General features: G+C 42.4%; 1 protein-coding gene across 1 annotated transcript in view; it reads left to right on the top strand.

Annotated features, from left to right (window-relative positions):
- LOC138259908 (cofilin-1-like) overlaps nucleotides 1-24,196 on the top strand; it is a 58,910-nt gene extending 34,714 nt beyond the window's left edge. Inside the window, exons 3-4 of the mRNA XM_069207877.1 lie at nucleotides 19,888-19,964; nucleotides 23,227-24,196. Coding sequence (XP_069063978.1) covers nucleotides 19,888-19,964; nucleotides 23,227-23,339 — 190 coding nt within the window. The 3' untranslated portion in view covers nucleotides 23,340-24,196. The remainder of the gene's footprint in view (nucleotides 1-19,887; nucleotides 19,965-23,226) is intronic.
- The last annotated feature ends 391 nt before the right edge of the window (nucleotides 24,197-24,587 follow it).

Genomic DNA, 24,587 nt, shown 5'->3' with positions numbered 1-24,587 from the left:
CAGCACAGACACTCTGCTTGCCAGCTGGTGTGTGCTAGTGAGGACAAAACAAGTAAGTCGACATGGCACTCCCCTCAGGGTGCCATGCCAGCCTCTCACTGCCTATGCAGTATAGGTAAGACACCCCTCTAGCAGGCCTTACAGCCCTAAGGCAGGGTGCACTATACCATAGGTGAGGGTACCAGTGCATGAGCATGGTACCCCTACAGTGTCTAAACAAAACCTTAGACATTGTAAGTGCAGGGTAGCCATAAGAGTATATGGTCTGGGAGTCTGTCAAACACGAACTCCACAGCACCATAATGGCTACACTGAAAACTGGGAAGTTTGGTATCAAACTTCTCAGCACAATAAATGCACACTGATGCCAGTGTACATTTTATTGTAAAATACACCCCAGAGGGCACCTTAGAGGTGCCCCCTGAAACTTAACCGACTATCTGTGTAGGCTGACTAGTTTTAGCAGCCTGCCACAAACCGAGACATGTTGCTGGCCCCATGGGGAGAGTGCCTTTGTCACTCTGAGGCCAGTAACAAAGCCTGCACTGGGTGGAGATGCTAACACCTTCCCCAGGCAGGAATTGTCACACCTGGCGGTGAGCCTCAAAGGCTCACCTCCTTTGTGCCAACCCAGCAGGACACTCCAGCTAGTGGAGTTGCCCGCCCCCTCCGGCCAGGCCCCACTTTTGGCGGCAAGGCCGGAGAAAATAATGAGAAAAACAAGGAGGAGTCACTGGCCAGTCAGGACAGCCCCTAAGGTGTCCTGAGCTGAAGTGACTCTAACTTTTAGAAATCCTCCATCTTGCAGATGGAGGATTCCCCCAATAGGGTTAGGATTGTGACCCCCTCCCCTTGGGAGGAGGCACAAAGAGGGTGTACCCACCCTCAGGGCTAGTAGCCATTGGCTACTAACCCCCCAGACCTAAACACGCCCTTAAATTTAGTATTTAAGGGCTACCCTGAACCCTAGAAAATTAGATTCCTGCAACTACAAGAAGGACTGCCTAGCTGAAAACCCCTGCAGCGGAAGACCAGAAGACGACAACTGCCTTGGCTCCAGAAACTCACCGGCCTGTCTCCTGCCTTCCAAAGATCCTGCTCCAGCGACGCCTTCCAAAGGGACCAGCGACCTCGACATCCTCTGAGGACTGCCCCTGCTTCGAAAAGACAAACTCCCGAGGACAGCGGACCTGCTCCAAGAAAGGCTGCAACTTTGTTTCCAGCAGCCTTGAAAGAACCCTGCAAGCTCCCCGCAAGAAGCGTGAGACTTTCAACACTGCACCCGGCGACCCCGACTCGGCTGGTGGAGATCCGACACCTCAGGAGGGACCCCAGGACTACTCTGATACTGTGAGTACCAAAACCTGTCCCCCCCCCCCTGAGCCCCCACAGCGCCGCCGGCAGAGGGAATCCCGAGGCTTCCCCTGACCGCGACTCTTTGAACCTAAAGTCCCGACGCCTGGGAGAGACCCTGCACCCGCAGCCCCCAGGACCTGAAGGACCGGACTTTCACTGGAGAAGTGACCCCCAGGAGTCCCTCTCCCTTGCCCAAGTGGAGGTTTCCCCGAGGAACCCCCCCCTTGCCTGCCTGCAGCGCTGAAGAGATCCCGAGATCTCTCATAGACTAACATTGCGAACCCGACGCTTGTTTCTACACTGCACCCGGCCGCCCCCGCGCTGCTGAGGGTGAAATTTCTGTGTGGGCTTGTGTCCCCCCCGGTGCCCTACAAAACCCCCCTGGTCTGCCCTCCGAAGACGCGGGTACTTACCTGCAAGCCGACCGGAACCGGGGCACCCCCTTCTCTCCATTCTAGCCTATGTGTTTTGGGCACCACTTTGAACTCTGCACCTGACCGGCCCTGAGCTGCTGGTGTGGTGACTTTGGGGTTGCTCTGAACCCCCAACGGTGGGCTACCTTGGACCAAGAACTGAACCCTGTAAGTGTCTTACTTACCTGGTAAAACTAACCAAAACTTACCTCCCCTAGGAACTGTGAAAATTGCACTAAGTGTCCACTTTTAAAACCGCTATTGGTCAATAACTTGAAAAGTATACATGCAATTTTTATGATTTGAAGTTCCTAAAGTACTTACCTGCAATACCTTTCAAATGAGATATTACATGTAGAATTTGAACCTGTGGTTCTTAAAATAAACTAAGAAAAGATATTTTTCTATAACAAAACCTATTGGCTGGATTTGTCTCTGAGTGTGTGTACCTCATTTATTGTCTATGTGTATGTACAACAAATGCTTAACACTACTCCTTGGATAAGCCTACTGCTCGACCACACTACCACAAAATAGAGCATTAGTATTATCTATTTTTACCACTATTTTACCTCTAAGGGGAACCCTTGGACTCTGTGCATGCTATTCCTTACTTTGAAATAGCACATACAGAGCCAACTTCCTACACCTCCTCTTCCCCCGCCGTCCCTCGACTTTAAGTTGGGAAGGAAGCCGGCAAGAGCTGTTCTCCCCCCCCACCCCCACCCCCCAACACCAAAACCACGGAGTTTCAGCCTCGTTGGCTGCAACAGTTTTTAGTGATAATGATGACCTGACTTCTGCTTGTGTTGCAGGATAGTAGTAACCTAGGAGCTTACCTGACTACTGCTGTCTTTTTAATGATGCTATAAAGAATATGCAAAGCGGGAAGACATGAGGACCCAAAGAGTTTCTCGTAGAATTATTTAAGTGACTTGTGCCTCTTGTAGTACCCCATTTACTGAAGGTGTTTGAGGAGCCAGAGATCAGGGCACACTACCCCAGACATGCAACACACAAGGTAAGCCAAGGTGGAACTGTGGTTCCTACCACTTGGTTTTTTCATTGAATATAGAAACTTAATTGCTGGCCACCATAGTGGCTCAAAGAATTAACATCACTGGACCACCGCGATTACACTAAGAATTTTCCAGGTGGATTCATAAAGCATAAATCTAGACACCTCCACATCTAGCTGGGTACCATGTGATTCCCAATCCCACCTTAGCAATACTCAATTGATGCTAAAAATATATATTTGATTCAATGCACAGGCCATACCTCTTGCTGGTGCTGAAACGTTGTGGTTTTGTACCACATTTCTGTAGCTGGGTAGCCCTCCTTTACAGGGATTCGACAGGTGCGGTCTGGATCAATAGGTAACATCCGTAACATTCCCTCTAGATATAGGAACATGGGTGGGGGTACCCATTCACCTCTTTCTTGTTTGCCATCTGTATAGATCCACTAGAACGTTGTGTTAGAGCAAATAAGACCCTAATTCGCTTTGGAGACCGTGGGGATCAACTGAGAGAAAACATATATCGCTAGGCAGACAGTGCCCTACTCTGCATAGAAAATCCGGGGGAAACGTTAAGGACTAACGTAGCATTGTCTAAGGCTTCAGAGTGTTTTCGGGATAGAAGGTAAATTGGTATAGAACCGTGCTCTTTAAAATTGGTAATTGGGCCCCGAATCTTAACATCTCAAACCCCCTTAGGGTGGTGTGCGAACGCTTTAAATAACGTGGCATTCACATCGCACCTCACTAAAATTGTTTCCTGGGGGGAAACTTGGAGAGGCTCCTGACTGATGAGCAGTAAGATTGCTTCAAGCGGTGCAAATTACCACGAACACTCCTCCAGTGAGTAGCCATCTTTAAAATGATTTAAGCTCCCAAAACTCCAATATGTGATCCAAAATACACCTTTCCTGTAACCCAATATTTTTTAAAAAATCCGAGTAGAGAAAGAAATTAGACTGCTGCTTTGGGATGGAGTTGCTCTGCTGGTAGCTCTTTGGACAGCTACAGAACACTATACAACGTGGGATGCAGTTTTCACACTTACAGGGACAGTACTGGGCTTGACAATTATGACAAATGATTGTGTTATTACCCCGGGAGATATCCTGCAGTTAAATTGGATAGACTGTGCATGACTACACCCAATTGGGTGTGCATTATAAGTAGGGTAAGTTGGGAGAGCAAACCTCGTGGCGCCTACACAGGCGACCCTAGCCCATGGGATACAGCAATGACTCCATATTGAGTGGAGGAATAAAATTGCGCTAGATACACCACTGGGAGGGGACTACATTGAAGGAGGTGCATAAGCTAAGGGGGTGGTTAAAATCGTGGGACTTCCTTTCTCACACTAGGGTAGGAGATCTAGTAGAGGGTGAATCTGTTAGCTTCTTTGAGAAGCTCTAGGAGGGACCTGGGCTGTCTCATACACAGTACTATAAACATACCCTCCCATTTATTGGGAGGATATACCAGTCTACGCTCTAGTTGAAAGCCATGTACTGAAGGACCCATTGTGAAAGGGTGCAGTCTCCTCCATAAATAGAACATTAAATGGTATCAGTTGCTAACTTAAATTCTATAACCGTGATGGGAGAGGGATGTGGGAGCCCAGGATGACATAGATAGGGAGGCTGCCATCTTGCACCCCGTGAGGTAGACATTAGGATGCGGTTTTACCTAGTCCAGTTTAAGAACTTGCACCGATTGTATTTGGACTTTACCCATTTTGTGTAGCTTGGCCCTATATAAACAGCCACTTGTCAAAGATGCCATAGTATGAAATGTTCCTTCTACGACATACTGTGGGCCTGCTCTCTATCGAAAGCTACTGGGACATGATCCCGAAAGAGCGATGTGATTTTAATGGATAGACAGATCTTGAATAAGTCAGTTTGTGACTTGTGTCTCTGGAGATACAGACCTATCTCGAGCCAACGATTATTCTGCTCTTGGAATTGGTGGTGGCAAAGAGGCATTGCACAACTGGGGAGGTCGCTGCTGTTGACAACAAAGGGCGACTGCCTTGCAGGAATAGATGTATGGCAGCTGAAAAGTAGTGTATTCAGGTAGAGGACGCCCTAGTACATTTGAGGAAGTTTGGGGGCGACTGAGAGAATTTTACAGCCTAGATCAGTGATACTCCAAGTGAGGCCTGAAGCCTGAGGCCCGGGGCCCTCCTGCGCATTACATGTGGCTCCCTCATCAACAGAAGCTCTGGGATGCTGTTTATTCTACTCAATACTGACATCAAAAAGACACCCAAACAGGCAATCATTTATTTAAAGGTTAATTGATGTTTAAAGAAAAAAATAACTAGCGTGTCCTGCACAGCTTAACTTTAAAAACATCTTAACTTTAAAGGTATTTTGCAGAATTTGTAAAAGTATGAACTTTTCTTCAAAATTCAGAGTATTTTATTAGAATGCAGGACCCTTGCGCCTTAGTACATCACATTATCAGTGCATTGAGAAGTACTTTTAAAGTAATATTTTTCAAACATGAATTTAGAAATATTCATTCTTAGAAGCAGTGAAGTAAAAGGCAAGTCACTTAAGTGCACTCCTCGGGTGGCCTTAGTGCCTTTATACATGAACACGTTTATAGTTTACTAAATCAAACACAGGTGAAAGTATTGTGTAGCCACATCCTGAAGTCCTATATTTTGAGGTCTTATAGGTGCTAATTACGAAAAAAGGGAAAGTGGGAGGGGAAAACCTACTTGCCTAGAATCACAATATGATTAAGTGGAGAAACCGGGATTAATACCCGTTTTTCTGGATTCACATTGTGCACTTCAGCCACCAGATGTATGTTTTGCTTTCCCTTCACCCACATTACCACCACCCCACAACCCGGCTGGCATCTGTGGCCCTCAGTCACATCACAGACCAAACTGTTTGGCCTCTGGGAAAATGTATGAGTACCCATGGCTTAGATTCTTAATATTTCAATATCCTCTGCAGTAGAGAACTATTCAATAGAGATGGTCAGAGTGCTTGGCAATGTTCCCTGTAAGGCGCGCGCACCTTTCCTTCCCCCATCGCAGAGGCCCCTTTGGCAAGCGCGCACGTTGTGAAAACAGCGTTTAAATGCCGCGGGGAGTGTTTTAAACATCATTTGGCGTACTTTAGCATACAAGCGGGCAAGTGATATTTGTCTTGGAAATTAATGGTTAATGAGCTAGGAAATGCTTCAGAACAGTAGAAAATGTGCTGTTATCGAAAGTTCCACCATTCCTATACTTTGTGGTAGTTTATATGCTTTGTCACTTTCTGAGTTTAAATAAGCCTTTTAGAGCGATATACGTGCTCCCCTAAGGCAGATAATACTCATATTTGAATCTGGATTGAAGTCAATGAAAACAGTGTTTAAATGCAGCGGGGAGTGTTTTAAACATCATTTGGTGTGCTTTAGCATACAAGCGGGCAAGTGATATTTGTCTTGAAAATCAATGGTTCATGAGCTAGGAAATGCTTCAGAACAGTAGAAAATGTGCTGTTATCAAATGTTCCACCATTCCTATACTTTGTGGTAGTTTATATGCGTTATCACTTTCTAAGCCTAAATAAGCCTTTTAGAGCAATATACGTGCTCCCCTAACAGGTCCTGTCCTTGGGGTGTGCAACCAGGTCACAAAACTGCCTTGATGCCCTATTGCATGGAGCAATTATATCCCTTTTTTGCTTTAGTGGTATGGAGAGGCTAATGCCAAAGATCTTGGCTAGTTATGCGCTGCGCGCGCGCGCATGGTCAATTTCTTGGCGCACGTATCCTTGGCTGCAGCGCACAGAGACCGCACACAGTGGAAAAAAATTAGAGGGAACATTGGTGCTTGGGCATACATGTGGTCCATGGGGGTCACTAGGGCAGGAAAGGCTCAAGTGTAAGCTGTTTACGTCTCCGATGGGGTGCATCAGTGCCTCACTGGTAGCTTCCAAAATAACTGTCTGACTGCAGATATGTTGTACTATCTTCCATGTGTGTGCACGTGTTGTGTATGAGTATAGTAGAAAATATTATAGTCAATGAGTAATACAGAAATTAGTCACTTGATTTAAAAGAAAACGACTCTGCAAAGATGATATGCAGATCGTGGTTGGGTTGCAGCACTAGAAGTAAGGTGGACAAACTGTGTGTATGGCCTCTAATTTAGTACTGGGCATTATCTTAGAGCCCCAGTTTCCCGGGCAAAAGCTGATTGCGCTGAATATCTCCCACTAACAATGAAATATAGAAAGGTGCCATATTCGAAGACAGCCACTATGTATTTTTTAGTCTCCTACGGTGAGTTTGATGCGTGACTGATGCTATCATGCAGACATTAGTCCCTCTAAGGGGTGGAGAATAAGTGAGGGTTCCTTCATGGATAAGGGAGGAAGGACCAGTAACTAAGTTTGCACCAGGTATTGATATTTGTAGTATTTCAACCATCCGACGGTTCAGACTTTTAACTCCACGCCATCGGGAGTCAGTAGAATTACCCACTTAGCATGATATTTACAATATTATTTGTGTCGTCTTTTAAGCTTGGTTTGGAAAATCCTGTCTGTTCTTTGCAGTACAGAGTACATGATGCATATCTAAAACTGCTGATCGAGACTGGTTTCCGTTGGCAAAATCCACGACCAAGTCTTAGCTGCAAAAGATAGTCCTTTCATATTAGTACATATTTATTAGCAATGTTTCTTTAATTCATTTAGGACCTCTAGGTAGCTGTGAATTATAGGGTTGTCTGAAAGGATAATAAAAATTGGTACTCGAAAGGTTTAACCCTTTGGGTGCTTGATGTCTCCCTTGCTTTTAAATTTGTATGCTGATAGCATGCCCAGATGTTTAAAAACTTAGCAGTGGGAGAAAATGCGTATTTATGCACAATAATAAATCTTCACAAGTCAAGCAACCACAAATTAATATAGCTTGTTAGTGGCAGGAAGAGGTACTTAATGAGATAATGGCATTATTACTCTACATAGCCATCATCTTTCCTAGCATTAACAGTTTGTGTTTTGGGGTGTGCCCACATAAATGTTAATGGGATAAATGATCCTCTGGGCAGCACAGACGTCAGTATCCTGATCAAACCCAGAGGGAGTTGCAGAAACAGATCAATTCCCTGTCTATGTTGTGCCTAATCGGCAAGAAATCAAACGTTTTGTTTTTTTGTTTTAGGGAAAGAACGCTGTTGGGTACGTCTTGAAAGATGTAAATGTAGGTGTGTATTTGTTCATAATGATTAATAAAAATGGTTACCAGAAAAACATGTATTTTTATTTCTGTTAAAAAGAAAGCATCCATTGTATTTGAACATCTATCAGAGTTAATATTTTTTTTTTACCGTGGCAATTGGGTTGCCATTTATTTTAAAGTCTGTAGACCACTGGTCCAATGTTTTCCATTTGTAAAAGGGAACTGAAAAAGAGCTCAGTTAAGTGGGTTTTAAATGAAGTAAATGTTGAGGTGGCGAGGAGAAACGGAGGGCTAGGTTGGCCTCTTACCGCAGTCTTCATTTCTGTAATGTGCTTAGTTTCACTCCATGCTCATGCCAAAGCGCAACAGAGAAAACTGAAATATTACATGAGTAGATTTTTGGGACTTATTACTGATCTGGCGATTTTGTTTTTCACGGATGGGAGGAAGGAAGATACCTAATAATGAGACACGTTCATTATGAAATTATCTAAATATAATCTTACTCTGAATTCCTTTTAGTATGGCTGCGAAATATAAAACTAAATCCTGAAAAATGGTTTAGAGGGAGGTCATGGTTAAGAATATCTTGGCACAAAAAATATGACATTGCGGTAATGGGCTATTTACAAAGGCAGTAAGAAGGCTCTGGGAAAGTACCTAAGATGCAGAATCAGCTTCTGGTATTTAAGCAGTAGTAAAGTGAGCTTTACAAATTGAAACCCATTCTGTTTGGTGCACATGTTCATGGAGATCTAACTCCGATCTGCTGCTGCTTGTCCTGATTTTTCTGCTTATTTATTACAGCGTATATGGTACATTTTAACGCACTATAAATAAATATACAGTTGTGGAGAGGGTTGAAGGCGCTCCAGTTTTCTTTTTTTTTTTCTGTGCCAAGCTAAGGGTGATTTGCTCTAGTTTTGTGTGGGTTCTGCCAAATTAGTGGGCCAGGGAATCAGGATTAACGTTACTTAAGATTTTCTAAAGGGGTGAGATCGTATTCCCAGCCCACTAGAGGAAGGGCATCCTACTTTCTATCTACCATTCATTAGCTTAAGTAGGATGTGAAAGAAAAGTTTTAACAACGTTCTAATTTTTGAAAATGTATGTGTTTTTTTTGTTTAATTAAATTTTGACAAGGAAAATATTAAGATTGGTAGTGTTAAAGAGGTGTTGACGTCCAGGACATTGTTTTGGTGACAAGTACAACATGTTGCCTTTGTCCACTGGACCAGTATGCCCCAACCTCTACTGCACAAACCAATTACCTGACCGTTTAAAGTGTGCATTTTTGTTGTAGGAAACAAAATTGTCTCTGGAAAAGAGATGCATCCATGTCTATTTTTCGTTAACCCATCATTATTGGCATTTAGAAAAACAAAGTGAGCAGCACACGATAAGCATATTAACCGTGTAGATCATCCATGCAAGCAGGCCCTACTGCATGCTTGAAATAGAGGGAACAGTGTCTGCTTCATCAACAGTTCTATCATAGAGCAGAGGATTAAAACTGGCTCAAATGATAAGTACCTACAATAAAACAATAAACACCATTAAAAAAAATCATCAGCCACCTAGGCAAGGCGGTATGCATTGTTAAAGGAGCTATAACCAGATAAGTGAAGTGGTCTTCATTAGTCTGCTCAGACAGGAAAGTGTGTGACTTCCTGCATTAACCAGTAAAGTGGAAAGCAAAAAAAAACATGCATTGGCAAAATCAATAGGGCGGGCTACGAGAGGTGTGTCCTTAGTCACGAGCAACTATGGAATTGGGGCAACCAACACAGGTAACAATGGAACAAAGGGGGTGGGGGAAGCATTCTGGACAAAAGTGAGTGTAGGGGCAGGAGGCTAGACAGCAGATGTGGAAGAAATACATAAGGGAGCCAGCTGAAAAAAGATTCACTCTAGTGGAGTGCTTTAAAACACAGAAAAAAGTAATCCTACAAAAATGATTAGTGGAAGGACACAACACGCCCATGCTCCGGGGGAGGGACAAACACATGAAGGTAGCTGATCAATAAAAGCAAACAAATGAGTGACCGTGAAGCCAACCAATGGTGAACAGTGGATTGTCTCGAAGTCCTCTGATAGAAAACAAAATGTCTCAAAGACCGCCCATGTGCTGTATAGGCAAGACCTTAAAAAAGGTGGGTTGGGGAAGAAGGGGAGTTGAGTCACAGCATGGAAAGAGATATGACAAAGTTCCAAAGGAAGTAACTAAAATCTTGTGAGATATCTGAAGATTACCACTTCCCAACCCAGTTCTATTCCGGGGCTCAAAGATTTGGAAAGCGTAGTGGGGAGTCCTATAGCTTTACAGATTCAAAATTACTTTAAGGAGAACAAAAGAATTGCAGCCTCCTCCTCATTAACTGAGTGGTACGCCTTCAAAGTAGCCGCATTTGGCCTTTGCTTTGAAGCTGTGGTTGACGCATAAAGGGCCCTCGAGAGTGAACTGTGCAGAGTGGAGGGCGCCCATGTCCAAACCTAGCAGGTGGAAGGTACGTCCAAACGTCCCTTGGGGTTGCACCCAAGCATCTCTATCCAGCACACTGGTCACTCTGTCAAATGTACAATGGACTAATCAAGAGGGTGACAGATTCATATGGGGTCCAGCTTGAGGAAGAGAGGGAGGAATCGTTCTTCCTCCTCAAAACCCTGAAGGCATCACAGAAGGCAAACCTGTGCATACCCATACTTCCCGGCATACTGGACCATGATAAGAAAGCTGTCAAACCTGCTACAGCCAGGGTGGTTACTCCTCGAATGGAGAAAAAAGATCAGCATTCCACGCAAGACCCCCAATATCAAGGGAACGTGCAGGTAAACTCCCTTATAGTAGCAAAATGCAGGAAGCCATGATAACGCTTCCCACCTCAACCAGTCCACCACTGAAGTAGTGCAAAAGAATGGACCAGGTGGGTAGAAAGATAGACTGAAGTGGTGACGCATTTGTTAATTGCGAAGTCCAGTGCCTTCCTCAAATGGTATGACCACCAGCAATCGGAGGAAATTGAAAGACTAATGCGGAACCTTCCAGAAGAGTTCAGAAGAAGCAAAAGTAGTAATCCAGGAGGGCAAGAACATTCCCATCTCCTGCCTCAAATTGGCAGATACCCCTGGCAGGCAGATATGCATGGGTACTACCCTCAGGAGATGTGCTTGGCTGAGTGTCGGGGGGGGGGGGGGGGGTTGGGGGCTTTTTTATTTTGTTTTGATTTTGAAGATGTCTTTATCCTAGAAACGGTATTTCATTAGAAAACAATTACGAGAAACCAGATACCACATTTTAACATTACCAGTCTTTAGCCTTTCTGGTTGTTTTTAGTGAAGCATAACAAAATATACTGACCAAGACCTATACACATAGACATTCTGTTCCAGGAAGCACCACGTTAATTGATGAACTAAAATTACCAGTGTAGAGAAGGCACAGCAGAGCTGACAAATTGATTCCGAGTTTGCCATCCTATAAAAACAAAAAAACAACACAACTATAGCCTTGATTAACAATTGTTAAAGAGCAAACCAAAAGCTTTCGGCTTCTTAGTAGGTTTAGTACACTTGCTTTGCTTTCAAATGCTTCATAGGTTTAGTACACTCGTTCTTATCTCAAGTCGTATAACTTTCTAGAAGTTTCCTTCTCAAATTGGGAAAGGTGACCTGTCGGTCAAACTGATGAGTGAACCACAATTACAGCCCGACCCTGGCAGCAAATTTGACATGGAATGCAGATAGTCCAGTAAGGTAGGGAAAAGGGTTGCAAGGAAGCTAAGCCGCATCTGGTTGTATTGAGTTGTTGCGCTTTGGAGGATGGTTGTTTATGTTGACGGGCGTTACAAAGTTGTGGATTGGGCTGGAGAGCCACAGGACTTCAGGTTGGAGCCCTCTTACCACTCTCCTCCCCCCAACTTGTCATGTGGTCCCAGAGCAGAACAAGCATTGGCAAAACCATTAAGCTTGGCTTGAATGTTGCACATACAAACTTTTTGTGCATGCCTAGAAGTTAGTGATGATAGTTAATTTTGTAAACGTTAAGAAAAAAAAAATTAAATCTTCAAAAAGGGGGGGGGGGAGTTCTTCATTAGAATACATTTGGCACACCTCCTTCTTTGCCCTCTTCCAGACCTCTTGGAATGTTTAAATGATAAACTTGTATCATTCAAAAGGAGTGGTTGAAAAGTGAAATTGTTAGCTACACCAGGTGTCTCCAGCCATTTCTATATTGAGAAGTACTTCTGCTCAAGGAAACTCATCCGGAGCTATTAACAAACTTTAGCACTCTACAATGGTGACCAAATCGATTAACACTACTACACTAATGATGGCCCAGACATTTCAGTTAGGAGTACTAGCAGACGCCTTAGGAAACCCATTATCAGTATGGAATACCTCCATATGAATAAATAAACAATAGCCAAACAAGCACTTTCACCCTGGCAGAAAAGTAATAACCAAGAAAAATAGAATGCAGATGTCCATATCAAATATCTATTTATTTGGGCAGATACATTCAATATGGCAAAACTTTTGAGGGGCATATTTTGAAGGCAAAAATTATCAGTTTTAATATTGAGTAAATACAGTACCCAAAAACACCAGCCTGTCCTTTCCACCAATTCCTCAATTGTCTCATGGACAGATCCTGTTCAAATGGCTAGGTATTATAATCTCATGTCACAGATGATCACCATAGCGCCAAAGAAGTTCAGAAGTCAGTAAATGGCCACCATAGTGGCAAGTCTGGGTATCATGATTGCCACAATGCCCACTGTGGCAGTTGTTATGCCAGGAGTGGCCACCATTATGTCCTGGGTGGTCACATTTAGTGTAACCATGCTCCCAATATCTCAGTGATGGCTACCAATATGCCCCTATTGGACCAAAAATGCTCATAATATATCATGGATGACCATTATTATGCCAGAACCAACATTATGCGAAGAATGGACACATTTATTCCGGAGATGAAAATTGTGTAAATGGTAGCGGTATAGAGTCTTGGTGGTACTTCACACTATGCACAGCTTCCAGGGAGCAACACTGTTTACCAAGGAGAGACCATGCCAGACACATTGACAAACATATGTGACCACATAAATACACACTTGTATGCACACTGAAATAAAAAAATTAATGGATGCACCAACCCATTCATCTGAGCTCTGGATTCAGCCTCTTTTCTTCTCCGCTCCTGGGTTTAAGCATCTGGTCACACATTGTCTCTGCGTCCTACAGCCCCACTCTTCAGTGACCCCAGTTTGACTCCTGCTGGAAATCGTCTTTCTTGAGTCCCTGGTCAACAAGTGTGGCTGATGGAGCATAGCCTACAACATGAATAATAATCTTGACTTTGCTAGACTGATTGGGTATAGCTGGTCACTTTGCAGGCTCAGTAGGCTGACATTGCGTGTTACTGGATTAGCACACGTCTCTTTAATATAGGTTTGCTTGGCTGCCACTCTAAGGCTCTTGAGATGTGCATTGCTGTTTTCTTTAAAGTGCACAGATCCTCTCAATGTAATTACTGAGCTTCACTTCTAAGAGCTACTGCTAGGATGCTGGTGAGCTACCAGTAGTTCATGAGCTCCTTTTTGGCGGCCTTTTGGGTAGACTGAGGGCCGTGAAAATAAAGTATGAAATAACAGGCACCGGTGAAGTGACGGAGACTATTATACTGATTGATCAAATAAGTGATTGACTTATTTTTGTGGATTCGTTCAACATAACCTTAAAGTTAAGAATGTTGCACAATCATACTTTATGTAACGTAAATACGTTTGCATATTTTTTTGTTTTTACTGAAATTTTGCTAATTGAAGAAATTACAGGACATGTGTCCTACCACCACACAATACTTCAGGACCCAACAACACCTGCAAGTAGGTGAGACAGAATGTGATGGTGAGCAAGGGAAATATTCTACTGTGCTAGCAGTGGGGGAGGGGGAATGCTGGAACTTGTGTGTGGTGTGTGTGTTTTTTTTTTTTTTTTTTTTTTTTTAAATGGGTTTCATACCGTCAGATGGCAGTCTTCTTGTTAGCTCATCCAAGCGTGCAAAAAAAAGTCCAGCATCAGGGTGTCTATTATTGGGTCAGGCTTGCATTATAATCCTATCACTGCATTCAAATACCTGCCAGAGTGGGTAAAGATAAAATAGCTACTTTCTGTATTTGATCCATGTATGAGTCTTTGTGATGTAGTTGACTTCTTGGGCATAAAATAGTACCATATGCATTGCAGTAGAAGTAGAAACAGTTTTAGGAGCCCCTAACGGCCAGTAGCAAAGGAAACGCCAATCTGCATACTAATGTCAACTCCTGAATTATGGGTGCTATTTTGTTCTTTGGGCTGGGTCTGCTACTTGTTAGGGATTTGTAGGTCACGACCAATCTGAGGTCCTGGGTGTTAATCCTGTATGTCCCTTCTGATGATGAACCCAGTAAGGGGAACGCTAAACTCTTCTCAATGTCCTTTAAGGATGGACTGCAGAAATTGCCTAGCTGAGCAAAATGGTGGCTAGGCACTAAGAGTTATGATTTGAGAAAAGCAAGTGCACTGCTTTCTTAAACTATATTTAGCACATTTAGGGTCTCATTTCAATCATACAGTAGGTCTCACTGCACACAGTATCCCCTTTCCAATTTTCCACTGTTATCCTGTGGATGAAATGCCACTTTTTAAGTTAAGAATTTAATAAGTGAGCTCTTCTTAGGGACTGTTACTGAAATATTTACTGTGAAAGCCATTTGGCTCTCGTCAGTTAAAAGGCCAACAAGCCTTCTTCCCCACCTCTTCCCCTCTCAACTGAACAGTGTAGTCTACTCTCATCCAACGAACACCACAAAATATCTAGGATTCAAGTGTCTGCAAAGAATGTTAATTTATATTTTGCTTGCCTGGTTTAGAGGTTCTCTTACCTCCTTTGCCTGCAAAGCTGATCAGTGATCAGCTAAGGGAGATTGAGGTTTACCCAGGCCTACAAGAGATTGAGTTCTAATAATGGCACTTGGCATTATACAGTTACAGCTTTCTGACCTGCAACAGAAGTGGATCTATTTCTTCATAGTGTCAGCCTTGATATTATATCCCCTTTGTTCAGCAGGTGTATTGAAATCTGTTTTGGGCTGCTAGTGTTTGGTGGACTCCCCAAGAGCTCTGTTTCCTCAATTAGTCTCAAGACCATTGGTTATTAACATACAGAGGATGCGTACTTATAAACCTAAAATAAAAGGTCAACGTATAGCAGAAGGTCTTCCTGTTATCCCACTTAGAGTGGGTCCATCTCTGCTTTTAATGGGTTGTGGGTAGGTTTGCCCTTGTCCCTGGCTCAGCCTGTGACACGCCAGATCTTCACACACCCAGCAGCCAATTTGAAAGGCTGAAGACACCTAGTTTGATTCAGGAAGGTGAAAGTTTGGTGGCAGAGGGAGTAGTGGGTATTGAAGGGCTTTGAGCATGTTTTTTATGCCACGTTTTCGGTGGCCATGACACATTCTCTTTCCAGTGGGACTGGAGCTTACTGTGAAGAGAGCGGACCAGGAAAACCTACCCTTTGAGCAGATGACTTGGTGATGATTTCGCTAACAAAACACTTGCAGAACTTGCTGCATATGAACCTAATACATCTGTGGAGTTTGTATGTTTTCTTAAACCCATCAGAATAAGTCTGTGTATGGAAAATGGCAAAATGGCATGCAAGAAGCGCTTTAGTGTCCATGCCATGCAATAAGATGTACTATTTTCTGGCAGAATTACTAAATGGGTTTGGAGAACCACTTTCTTATTCCTAAAACACATTGCCACATACCCCCTTCCAGGCAGTCAGTTTGCCACTTCATATTAGAAAGCCACTGTTGGGTCATGAAAGGTGGCATCATTTTAATGTGTTTTGCTCTTTTTAAGGCAAACCTATGTCACTCAACCAGATATAGTAGTTTAATTGTTTTGTGCCATTATAAAAGGGTCTATGTGGTTTACTGGCACCAGGATGACCTGACAATCAGTGCTCTTGGTACGGTTAGTTAATTAAATATTAGTATTTGATGTTGGTACGGTGAAATGGGTGGTGATCCTCGCCTCAAAGATGCCCCTTGTACTTTTGAGGTTGTGTAATGTTTAAAATGCAGATAGGTGGTAAAATATAGGTTTTGTCTGAATTTATGCATTGTAAACTGCTGAACGGATTTCAGATATATTGGAAAGAATGTTTTTGCTGTTGTCTTGCAGGACAGGTCATTTTAAGTAATCTGTGCTTAAATGATCACTATCCATGTAATTAAGGTCGCTAGAGACCGAAAGTTGGGCTTTTACAGAGGTTGCAGAGGTTTCAGAGTTTTCAGCGAGATTTAGCTGATTGTAGGTTCTTCATTTTTAAATCTGAAGATGCAGAAGAGAGACTGGTAATGTTGGGGTACGCAAAGAGTGATAACTGGTCATCTTTAATTATTCAAAGGGTGTCTTTAATGCACAACTATGTAGTCACTTTGGTTTTCTGAAGGAACATAGATTACATTGTGGAATTTTGAAATTGATTGTCATATTGGCAATTTGTGTTTGGGCGGACGCTGGTCACCAATCTGGAGTGAGACTGAACATTACATTTTAAACAGGATCTGTCTTTTGAACAAGGGGTACAGGTGCAGCATCATAAATACGCTGTTCAGTAGAAATAGCGAATTTCAAATTTACGCATCACAAAATTTGCCCTTCATGAATCCAGATGATACTGATTTACCCAGAAGGCATACAAGGCCACCCTTTGTCTAAAGTAACTGAAAGAACAGCAACTCTGTCTTTTGACATGCAGGCATCACAGCACTTTTGTATGCAAACCTGAACAAATAGTGTCTGCCTGCCTTTAGAACTTCAACGTAATCATAAATGGTCAAGAGGATGAGCCCCACATCAGCAGGAAATGCCCCAGTTCAGCGATTGACCTAAGTGTCTGCTCACAGTGGCCTCATCCATTTGCTGAATGGCAAATGAACCATTTTGTATTGGAACATGTGCTTCTGAGAAGGCCAGATCAGTATGCTAGTTCATCCTGTCTTGTAGAATAAATCTATGAAGGCAGCAGATAACCATAGGTCCTTGCTCAGAGCCGGCATACATAGGCCACAGAGGCCGCCTCCCATCGTGCTGGAAGCTCAGCTTCCAGTGAGATCGGAAGAGAAATGCTAAAGCCTTTCTCTTCCGATCATGTGATGGGGGCCTGAGAGGCTTCAAAGGGAAGGAAAGGCCAATATGGCACCCCGGAATTCAGAGATGTGCAAATAACCACTGCTTCTCAACACCTTATCTTGTGCCCTTTTTGGAAATGCAAAGGTTTTCTTGATACCGATCTCTCACTTTTTATTTCACCAAATTAATTGCTGTGTGCCCGGTATACAATGAAAACCCGTTGCAAGGTGCAGTTTTTTTTATTGGCTCTGGGTACCTAGAGTTCTTGATGAACCTACAAGCCCTGTATATCCCCGCAACCAGAAGAGTCCAGCAGACGTAACGGTATATTGGTTTTGAAAATATGACATTGCAGGAAAGAGTAAAACGTGGAGAAAAATGCCTTTTTTTTAATTTGTTTTATTTTTTTTAACCTCAATTTCAATATTTTTTATTTCAGCTGTTATTTTCTGTAGGAAACCCTTGTAGGATCTACACAAATGACCCCTTGCTGAATTCAGAATTTTGTCTCCTTTTCAGAAATGTTTAGCTTTCTGGGATACAACATTGGTTTCACACCCATTTATGTCACTAACTGGAAGGAGGCTGAAAGCACAACAAATAGTAAAAGTGGGGTATGTCCCAGTAAAATGCCACAATTGTGTTGAAAAATGGGGTTTTGTGATTCAAGTCTGCCTGTTCCTGAAAGCTGGGAAGATGGTGATTTTAGCACTGTAAACCCTTTGTTGATGCCATTTTCAGGGGAAAAACCACAAGCCTTCTTCTGCAGCCCTCTTTTTTTCCCATTTAAAAAAAAAAAAAAAAAAACTAATTTTTTGCTGTATTTTGGCTAATTTCTTGGTCTCCTTCAGGGGAACCCACAAAGTCTGGGTACCTCTAGAATCCCTAGGATGATTGAAAAAAGGACGTAAATTTGGCATGGGTAGCTTATGTGGAGAAAGTTATGAGGGCCTAAGCGCAAACTGCCCCAAATAGCCCCCCAAAAAATGGCTCGCCACACGAGGGGAAAAGGCCTGGCAGCGAAGGGGTTAAACGATACTGCCCAGTGTGGACTGGATGTTATAGATCTGCACACTGATCATATAGCTGCCCCTGGAAGAATGACATAGTGGAAGGACTTCGCCAATCTACAGTGTTACAAGGATTAGGCCTTTTCATAGCTACTTTAGCTTCTGAACAAGGATGCATAAAAGACGTGTTCTAACATTCTTGCTTAGTTCGTACATAGATTTAAGTGTGCATGGTTTATCTGAAACCATTTAAATGTTGAGATCACCCTCTTTAACCTTGTAGCTTTTGTAACCATGCTTCCCACAAACAACTGGAAATGTGAGATTTGGGGTTCGTAAAAGTAAGGTTGTATTTTGCACGTATGTTTTGAAAACCTTGAAAGAAACTTAGTTTGCTTATTCTTGTTTCATGCTTGTTAATGTGTTAAGATGATCCCCATCAATTTGCTGGCTTTATACTGGCTATGCGGGACAGCATATAGAGGTGATTGCACATATCAAGTCGCCATTGTAATCCCAAATGAGAATGGAATTGTAGCTGGGCACAACCTCTTTGAGACACTTAAGGTTTTTTTTTTAATTGTGTTAAGGTTAGACATTTCTGTAGAACTGCTGGGGACATTTCAACTGGAAGGATCTGGTCAGTATGACCAAAGTTTCGACTATACTTAAAATGATTTAACCATTAATGAAAGTGACCTATGCGACCTGTAAGTCTGTATAGGTTTCAAAAGGGTTGGAAGGGTGTAGGGACTAATCTGACTCTACTTAATGTATTCCTGCTTTCACAATTTAAGTGATCAGGAGATGTGCAAGAAACTCATTTTGGCAGTTTCTTTAAAGATTGAACATAACGAGAAACGTGCCGCTGCAAGAGAAGGGTGTTTTTTTTTTTTTTTGTTTTTTTTTCCCCCTCCTTCTTTTTCCCCGATTTTAATTTCTGCATTTTTGAGTAGGAAACGTTTACACACCAACCAGCCATATACCTTTAAGGATATAATTTAGCCAGTGAAGCTGGATAAGACACCTATTTGTGATTTCTTATTAATTTGCCAAAAATTATGGAATGTTAACTTTGTGCTAGTGTTTAATCTTTTGTGAATGGTATTGTACTAACATTTTGCTTCGAAGAATATTGGAATAACTGTTGAAGTTGGGTGCAGGACCCAAGTTTTTAAAACAAGGTTAACTCAGTATAGTGGGGAACACGTGGATAAGTGTCACACGGGATCGTTTGAGTGTATCGCCCCCCCCCCCCCCCCCCTTGTGATGAACTTCAGTTTGTTACGCAAGTTTACTAACTTGTGATGTGAATGGCTATTTTATCTTGCCTCTGAACTGTTGTGTATTATAAGCATTTATGAGGGGTCCTTTTTATGTTGGTTTCTTTTTGTTTAACCCGACACAAGACAAAGATTTCACATAACTCCTAGATTTGTTTAAAAACAAAAATGCACATTCGCGTGCATACCGCTGCCATCTGGTACTAGACACAGGTGATGTCAGACTTGTTTAACTATACCTAGCAGCACTCAGCACTCTTCTCTGGTTTTCAAACCTTCCACAGCTGCACATTCTAAAATTGGTAAAATGTAGCCAAGCATTTAACTCGTTTTGTAGCCCCTGAATTTGATGCTGCTTTTGTACTGCCTGATAGATTACAGTGGGTCCTTCTTGATCCTTATATTTTTTTTCTTGTTTCTAGGGCTCCCGACTGCGCACCATTAAAAAGCAAAATGATTTATGCTAGCTCAAAGGATGCGATTAAGAAGAAATTTACAGGTAAGGGACAGCAACAGCTTCCTGGAATTTAGAGGGTGTGGAAGAAAAGCGGCTCGGATAAGCACTTTTTAAGGGGCCTAGGAGGCTGTATGATCTACAGTTAGTTGCCGTCAACTGAAATAGTATTTATGGACGAATACTACACTGTTCAAGTTAAACCACCTACAATGCTTTTTAAAAAAAAAAAAATAATAATAATAATTGGCCACTATTTCATGGAGTAAAAACAATACATTTAAGCACCCTAAATAGAAAGGTATTGTAATTCGTTGAATAATGTACCAGAACAAGATAAGAATAGCAATACAAGGAAATGGATGTGAATTTAACTAAGCAAGGCAAAGTGTACCCACGTCTGACAGTAGACCCCATACTAAACTCTCTGGTGATCAACTTTTGCACCTGGTTAGCTTTACACTTACATGTTTCTCTAAGTTTTCTGTCTCCCTATATTCCTGGATAAGATTGAAGCTTTTTAGTTTGTGCCTTTTTTTTTATTTTTTTTTTTTTTTTTTAAATAGTGTACATCTAGGATTTAATTCACCCAAACCCTCCTTGGCGAAGGATAGGCATCCATCAACAGTGATGTGGCATTCCTATATCTGAACTCCCAGGATGTATTATTTGGGGTCAAGGAAAACAAGTTTTCATATTAGTTTTGTCCTCTGGACAAGTTGGCCTAACCCCTTGCAACACAAACCCTCTAGCTGCCAGTTTACAGTACAACATTAGAAATCTGGGAAGGGCATTATCTGCACCTAAGGTAATATTTGTGTCCATGTGTAGTTGCTGTTCGAACTTCTATTTATGCTTCATTACTGCAAAGCCTTTATTAGGGGGATCACTTTAGGTGAATGTTGTAAGCTCAGACTGCATTGCTGACAGTGGTCCCATATAAAAATGTGTGTAATCACGTTTGCAAAGTTCAACAATATGAGGCTACGGATAATGTTTCCAGAATGCTCGCTAATTAGATGCACGTATTTGTAGAAGCTTGAAAGCATAATCGAGGAGCCTTTGCTTTCAAATTTAATGTTCTAAAAAAATGCAACTAGAAAAAAGTTTGTTTTTCTCAACTACTATTACATTTTAGGTACCGTATCTTTGAAACATCTAGTAAAATGTGTTGATGCATGCTAGTGTTTCCAAAAATATTCATAATGTACAATCCGCTTCAACAGGATAGTGAAACATTAAAGTAAACAATCATTGGCAAAGCTAATATGTCTGACATCGGTGGTCAACCTTTTGCTTTTGTCAATGTGTTTTTTGACATGGTTTTTGTACAGCTTTGTTGTTGTGGGAGCTGCCAGGCCCTGAGCATTATAACAAACCTTGGCAGAAGGCAACAATATTTTTGGTCTCAAAAAGCATATATTGCCACAGTAGTCCCTGCAACTGAACAAAACTACTTAGGGTTCTGATATGCTCATTGTTAAAGAGCAGAATGATGTCACTCACAGTGAAGCCAGTCTATAGATAGAATTTTAATAAAAACAAAAGGTCTCGTAAACCCAAGACATAAGAAGGAGCCCAATTTTTAAATAGTCACAAAAGTGCACCCATGGTGTATGCCCTTGCATTAGTGCAGATTTACAGCTTTCATGATTTCACAATAATTTACAGAAGTAGGCCAGAAAATTGTAGTGCTAGAAAATAATTATCAACTTCATTTTAGTTCAAGCAACTATGCATGTGTAGATTTGCTCATGCGAAAATCTGTTGAGCTTTCATGAGTCCACTTTTCCTATAACCACTTTTTTTCCCAACAGTGGAAGAAGATTTACTTCTGCCCTTATCAGATGTAGATTTTCAACATTTATCAGTATTGGATGAAATAGGAGCTGGTGAAAACCCCTAAAGCATGCAAGTTAGTAGGTTTTCGAAGACTCCAAAGTGTTTTCCAACCCTGGAACTGTTGCTTAGTGCTACTTCCAGCCCCTGTATGTAAATCTGTGGAAAGGTGGCAAAATGTGGGAATTGCTTGAATGCAAACCCTACTATACTATGAGCCATGGCATAATCGGATAGGCTATTATCAGAGCTCTTATATAATGAGATTTCTACCATAATTTATCGCAGCACTACGTGGCACCAAAAGGACAAGTTCATTTGTTTTACAGGACAAGTAGATGTATCAAGCAACCTGTCTCATGGACAAGTTGATATTTAATTAAATTCCACACCCCTGCAACAAAATCCCCAAGAATAAATTAGTCCTCAATCCTACAGCGTCCCAAATGGAAATTGAGTTAAACTGAACAATAAATCCTATCCTGGTTGAAATTTTATGAAAGAATATTTCGCTGTGACCTGGTTTAAGAACTTTGGCCCTCATTACAACCCTGGCGGTCAAAGACCACCAGGGCTGTTTCGACAGAAGCACCGGCGACAAGCTGGCGGTGCTTCCTATGGGATTACGACCGCGGCGGAAGCACCGGCGGAATCCCGCCACATTGGTCCCGGTGGTTGTAATCCCCCAGGGCAGCACTGCCCAGGGGATTGAGTCCCCCCCCCCCCAGCCTTTTCATGGCGGTATGAACCACCATGAAAAGGCTGGCGGAAAGGGGAGTCGCGGGCCCCTGCACTGCCACGGCCCCATGGAGCTTTTCACTGTCTCCATTTGGAGCCGGCTCCCGTGTTGCGCCCGAGATCCCCACTAGTCCGGCGGGCGGAAACTAGGTTTCCGCCCGCCGGCCCAGCGGGGATCTCCAAATAGCCACCGCAGGAGTACGGCTGCTCAGCGGATTCTACTTGGCGGGCGGCGCTTGCCGCCCACAATGTTGTAATGAGGGTCATAGTCTCCTAATTTGTCTGCCACTGAAATACTTTCCCTGGTGTAAACTAGAAAATTAAAAAGTAAACTGTGGTGCTAGTTTATTCTTGGTGCTGTATGTCCTTGAAAGTAGTTACGAACAGAATTCTTCAGGCTGTATTGGGGCATGCAGCCATTTTGACCATTTTGCTGCTTAGTCAGCTAATCCGTCCTCCAACCCCTGGACTTGCGATATCATATACTTCTAATATTTAAGGGATTATGGCTTTTTAAATATTTCAAATATCCTCATCTTTGTTCTCTACCCTTAATGCTCCTCAATCCCCCTTGATACTTGAGCTAATCTCTCAACTGCAGGTTGTTGAAATTTAATAGCAAGGAAGGGAGAACAGGCTTCTCTTTCAACCCATGGTGTTAATTCTGGTTAATTTAATGTTAGTGGCTTGTGTATAGTCTCCTTGACACTTGTTAACTTATATTTTACAGGTATCAAACATGAATTGCAGGCAAACCATTTGGAAGACATCCAAGATCGTTGCAATATGGCGACCAAGCTAGGAGGAACTACGGTGATCAGCCTGGAGGGCAAACCAGTATGAGGCAGCAGTCTCTGTGCCAGTTGCTGAAGGAGTTTCCACCTTTGTCTTGTGCTAACTTATTTTATTTGGGAAGGGGGCACGGAGTTCAGGAAGTGGGTTCAAGTCAACATCTTGTGCTCAAAATAAGTCTTGTCCCCCGTGTGTTACTCGCTTTTTTGACCTTAAGCAATTAATGTCAAAATTCAGTTGCATCACCCCAAAGCCTGCCAAGCTTTATTGTGAAAGGGATTGCTGTCCAAATCATTTGCCAAATTGATGCAACTCTTGGTGTTGTACGTATTACTCCCATACCACTGTGTTGAAGTCTGGGCAGACTGCGCTGTCAAGTGGCTCATCCTAAATATTCCAGATTTTATTTATTCGGTTCAGCACATTTCCACGGTTTATGGAACCATGTGTGTGTTTTGTGTTCAACCTCTCCGAAAGGATCACCTTGTGTGTGTGTGTGTGTGTGTTTTTTTTTTTTTTTTTTTTTTTTTCCTTCCCCTCCCCCTTTGGAACATTTTGGACCAACTACTTAGCCATTTGAAAAGGGGCTACATGGACAAGCATTAGAACAACTGCAAAGGAACTTTGTATTTGATTTCTCATATTCATTCATTTTTTTTAAATGGACCATCCAGCATTTCCTCCATTCCAGCCCGATGACCAAATTCAGTAAGACCAAACAAGGCTTGCATGGTGGCAAACGTCAGCTCTGGTTTTGATGCTCTTTTCTGAACCTCATCCCAAAGTACCAACCATCACTGGATGTTTGCAGATATTCCCTCAAAAATGGATAAGCACTTCCCATCACCTGTTGTCAGTACAAAAAGAAAAATCAACTCTTAATTAAAGAAAATCATTTGTTTATTGTATGTCTTACATCATGGTGCATTCTGGGAGGTGAAGGGGATTCCAGATTATTGTATTTGGGATTTTTATAGTGCATTGCTAACATTGGTGGCCTCAAATGTTGTGACCCCTTTGTATGAGGTTTGGTGTTAACCAACGGTAGTGTACCTGATTGCTAATGAATGGTCCCTGTGTGGTCTTTGTGAAAGCATTGTGTGTGCCTAATTGAAGGATGATTAGGTTTAGATACTGTAAAATCAAGGGTAAAGGGACTTCTACAGCACTGATGAGTGTGGTTGATACAGGTTTGCTTTATTAATGGATTGGATCAATTAAGGGATTCTAACTTTATCATTCATACTCCTTGAGTTGGGGCAAAAACCTTTTGTACTAGGTGCATGCCTGATTGTCAGT

This window comes from Pleurodeles waltl, chromosome 9, assembly GCF_031143425.1.
Source record: "Pleurodeles waltl isolate 20211129_DDA chromosome 9, aPleWal1.hap1.20221129, whole genome shotgun sequence".
NCBI lineage: Eukaryota > Metazoa > Chordata > Amphibia > Caudata > Salamandridae > Pleurodeles > Pleurodeles waltl.
Note: the sequence above shows the minus strand (reverse complement) of the source record. Positions and strands in the feature narration are given on the sequence as shown.